At 47.0% G+C, this 4,451-nt stretch overlaps 1 protein-coding gene across 1 annotated transcript in view; it reads left to right on the top strand.

The window, feature by feature from the left end:
• Positions 1–3,983, top strand: part of POLA1 (DNA polymerase alpha 1, catalytic subunit) — a 291,484-nt gene extending 287,501 nt beyond the window's left edge. Inside the window, exon 37 of the mRNA XM_070289875.1 lies at positions 2,776–3,983. Within this exon, the coding sequence (XP_070145976.1) occupies positions 2,776–2,921 (146 nt within the window). The 3' untranslated portion in view covers positions 2,922–3,983. The remainder of the gene's footprint in view (positions 1–2,775) is intronic.
• The last annotated feature ends 468 nt before the right edge of the window (positions 3,984–4,451 follow it).

Below are 4,451 nucleotides of genomic sequence, written 5' to 3' on the forward strand. Positions count from 1 at the left end.
GAGATGGTTTCCTTAGATGGGAGAATACTCCATTAAAAAAAAAAAACAGTTCTGACATCTTATTTGATCCTTTGGCTTTTAAGTAAAATATTTCAGACAAGTTCAACATGCAGGTGATGGTCTAGTTCATCCCATATAGAAAATACTGTAGCTTGCATGATTTTGAGGTTTTAGACTCTAATTAGTAGAAACTTTTAAATTAGCAGTTAATTTTCTTATCTGATAAAACATTGTGTGAATAATGAATATATAGGCTCACTCGGTTTTCATTGTTTTCACAGGGCTTGGGGGCAGGATATTTTTTGGTAATGAGTATATAACCCTAAGGAATCCCCATGTAGAAAGGACAAGGGTAAATGTTCCCCCAAATGTTATTCCCAGGAAAAGTAGATTTGCTTTGTTGGTGTATTACAATGAGTGATTTGGTGATACTTCTGTCCATTAGAGTATATTTTGCTGATGCGCTTGTGTGTAGGAAGAGTATTTCCTTCCCTGGCTGGATGAAGTTTGGATTTTTTGTGCTGATTGTTGAGACAGCAATAGCTATGGCCTGTGGCATCTCTGTGGATGGGGCAGGATGGCTGCACATCTCTGCTGCTTGCCTGACGGCCTCTTCCCCAACTCCCAGAACCAGAGCAGAGAGAAGGAATCTGCTTCTACTGGCTACGTTAACTGATTTCCACCATTTAACCCTGTTTTCCCTTGAGTTCTAAAGTAGCAGGTGAGTGTAGCATTAAGAGAAACAGAGTGATGGAAGCCTAACGTGGGTGGCCCAGGTACCCAACGCAGAGAGAACACAACAAAGAAGGGGTGAGCCCTTTCTCCCCACAGCTCCCATCCCCAGTGCAGCCTGTGGCAGCTCGTGCAGTTCTTTTTCCTAGAAGACCTTCCAAACGTTATTGATTCGATTCTCACTGGGGAAGCAAGTAGGAGCCTTTATCTGCATCTCTAACTGGCGTGGAATGGTGCCTCTGCCGTATTGACCGGCTATGGGATATGCTGGCGGTCACAGTTGTCTTTTACGAAGAAGAGCACCGAATGACGCTGGTTGTCATTCTAACTCGGCTGTGTGGCAGCGTAAATAGTCCCCTTTCTAACCAACCTGGTGGGAAAAGTCAATATCCCATCAGCAGAGGAGGTAAACACATCAGGAGCTGTGCCCTCTCTCTTCCTCCCCTGCTCCGTCTCACCGCAGCTCTGTAAATGTCTCTCCCCGGTCACACATGCATTTGTGTCATTCACATGCACGGGGCGCCGGCCGGCCGCCACTGCTCGGGCCATTGTTGTGTATTCCCAGACTCCGATAATTAGAACTTTCAAAGTGTCTTTCTCTCCTTGCTTAACGATGCGCCCTCTCTCTCTCTCTCTTTTGCCTCTTTTTCCACCCGCTTTGGGCATTTAAATCCTCTCTACAAAACTTTCTGTTGTTGTTTTTTGAAAGGCAATTGATGTAATTGAGAAAAGGTTGTGGAGAACAAATGTGAATGTGTAGCTAAGGAACAAAACTCTGGAGACTGAGTTCATTGTGCGGGTGTTTTGTAGACTCACTGTTGCTCTGCTGTTTCTTTTGTGGTTGATGTGCCCTCCCTTCCATGTCTCCTTCCTGATGCTTCCCTAACCTGGGGCGCCAGGCAGCCTCGCCCCCCGCCCAGGCTCTTTGGCGCAGGCCAGCATCTGGGGGCCTGCCCATGTCTATCTGGGAGCAGTGAACAGGGGTGCATGGATAGGGGTGCACAGTGAGCCTCACCACAAGTGAGCTCAGGGTTCTGGCTACCTGGCTCTACGTTTTTACATCCCAGATCTCCAGCTCTGTGTCCTGGGGCAAGTGACTTAACCTCCTCAGCCATCAGATGGGGAATTTTTTTAAGGGCTTCTCCAAACACCTCAGAGGTTTCCCGAGCAGCTTTGAGCAAAACTGTGTCATCTTAACCATCGTGGGCAGGGTTGGCTACCCCAGGGATCAGCCTGTCTCTAAAAGGCCAGACCTGGGTGTCCCAGACCACTGCTCCTTACAAAGAACCAAGTTTAGAGGTCTCAGACTCTGGGGGGAGAAAGGAAGGCTCTTCTCTCTGGCTGAGAGTGCCCTGGGCAGAATGGGAAGGCCAGGGATGAATGGGTGGGAGGAGCAGGAAGCAGAGAAAGGGCCGCTGCACATCTCAAGTTCAAAGGTACACGGTGTGTACAAAGAAGAAAAAAGCAATCTTGCCATGGACAGGTGCTCTCCAGACAGCATATCCCTTGTTTCTTTGAGCAGAGGAGATTTTGTATAGCAGAGGGATGCAGATGGAAAGGACTAGAAGCCGACTAGGCCCATCTGATCTAGGGAGTTTGCACTGGGAGGCTCTGCCTTCCTTTTGAGGCAAACTAGTTCCTGCCACATCTGTACTTTGCATGCAGTTGCATGCCTGTGCTCAACAGCACCACAAGCCGAGTGTCTGCGAGTGGAGTTCACCTTGCCTGCTGCACATGGCCGTGCACCTGCAGTTCCCATCACTGAGAGTGGCCCTGTCCCCGGTGTGCTGAGTCGGCTAGGTGCTGAGAAGTGGTGGGCAGGGGGAAGGAAGAAAATCTTCTACAGAGGAATCTCGGGGTTCCCTCTCCCCCAGTGTGGGATTGGCCCCAGGGCTAGACCAGCCATAGGACCATGAGGACATCAGAGACCTGGAGCTGCAAACAGAACTCACAGCTCCTGCTCTAGTGCTTCAGAAATACTGAATGCTTTTTAAAGAAGCTGCTTCTGAGCCTTGTAATCCTTTTATTTTTATTTCTTTTTAGATAAATTGAAGAAGCAGTTTCTTACTCCCAAAGTTCTTCAGGACTATAGAAAACTCAAGAACACAGCAGAGCAGTTCTTGTCCCAAAGTGGCTATTCCGAAGTGAACCTCAGCAGACTCTTCGCCGATTGTGCTGTATGGTCCTGAGGGGTTCCAGGAAGTGGACCTGCAGGGACGGTGGAAAGAAGACCCACATCCTTGGCACCTGCATCATGGCCCTGGCTGCTTCTCCTGCATCGCTTTTCCTGTGGAACTACAATCATGTTTGTGTGGCTGTGACTTGGGAGGGGGATTATTAAGGGGCAACTGCAAAGCTACTGAATCTACCAAACATCAGGGAACAGCAGAAATACCTTCCTCTGACAATATACCTTGTGCTGTTGAAACACCACCAGGAAAACTGGCTGCTTCACATTGGCATTCAGCCCTGGATTTCTAGGGGAGGGGGCGGGGAAGGAAGAGAAATGAGAGTGGCTAGGAGGCAAGTGGCTTTTACCCAGGACCTTCAGCAGAGGAGCCCCCAGAAAGAGGGGTTCACAGAGCCTGGCAGCAGGGCGGGCATTTTGCCTTTTCACGTGCCAGTTAAACCCAATCTGAAGCCAAGTACTTCCCAGGCCACTGGCTCCAGGAGCAATTGTCCTTCTCAGTCTTTAAGGAGGGAGATTTAGAAGCTGTGCACTTATTAAATAGATTAAACAGAGCTTACTTGTGTACTGAATTTCTCCAAAGCCCAGCCTGCACATGCACACTGGACAGCTGTTTTACACTCACCTGCCTTTTTCATTTCCTCAAATAGAAAATCTAGGTAAAGGTTTATACAAAGGGAAAGTACATGTTAAATAATTTGATATCCTATAGCATTTCATTAAAATGTGTATAGGCCACGGCAAGGACCTTTGTGTTATATCCAAAAAAAATGAGGGGAGGGAGGGATGGTTAATCGGCCCTGGTGCTATTTTTCTCATTTCTTCAGAACGGTGCCTTTTTGCCAGAAACGAAATGTATTTCACTGTAGCCTTCCTTTCTTACATTCTTGGTAAGATTAAAAAACTAAAAAAAAAAAAAAAAAGTTCCCCTTATACAGCTATGCTATATTTTTTTAAAAAATTATGTACCTGTGGAAAAAAATCTACGTGAATTTTCATAAAGGAAATATATACTGTGCTTTTTTTTTTTTTCAATTCAGAATAAAGTTTTCTAAAAGGAAAACTGCTGCAGTGACTCTATCAGGTGCAAAGAGTGGACTGGAGGGGGCAGCCAGGAGTAGGGGATGACTGGAAACCATCCCCTGCCCAACCTCAGCCTGCTTATTAGGTCTGTGCTCAGAGATGCTTGGCATAATGTATGTCCCAGTGTTCTGAGTGGCATTTCAATATACTTTGGGTCCTTTGAGAGATGAAGTATGGCTTCTCATGTGCTTTGCTGACTTGCATATTCAGAGAGCTAAGCCAAGAGTCCAGTGCTATCTCCTTTGGGAGAGTGAGGCTGATGGCCCCTGGAAGAACAGCCCCCACAAGAGAAAGGTCACCCAGCCAGGACCCTAGTGAAGGCATACTGGTTATGTAGTACAGATGATGCCGCTTTATATCGTGCTTTGCCTTCTCTTTTCTTTCCCTCACCCTCTCCTCCTTTCTCTTCTTATACTCAGGTTCTAAGTAGAAACACTTTGGGTTTATG

Source organism: Ovis canadensis, chromosome X (assembly GCF_042477335.2).
Source record: "Ovis canadensis isolate MfBH-ARS-UI-01 breed Bighorn chromosome X, ARS-UI_OviCan_v2, whole genome shotgun sequence".
In the NCBI taxonomy this organism is placed as follows: Eukaryota; Metazoa; Chordata; class Mammalia; order Artiodactyla; family Bovidae; genus Ovis; species Ovis canadensis.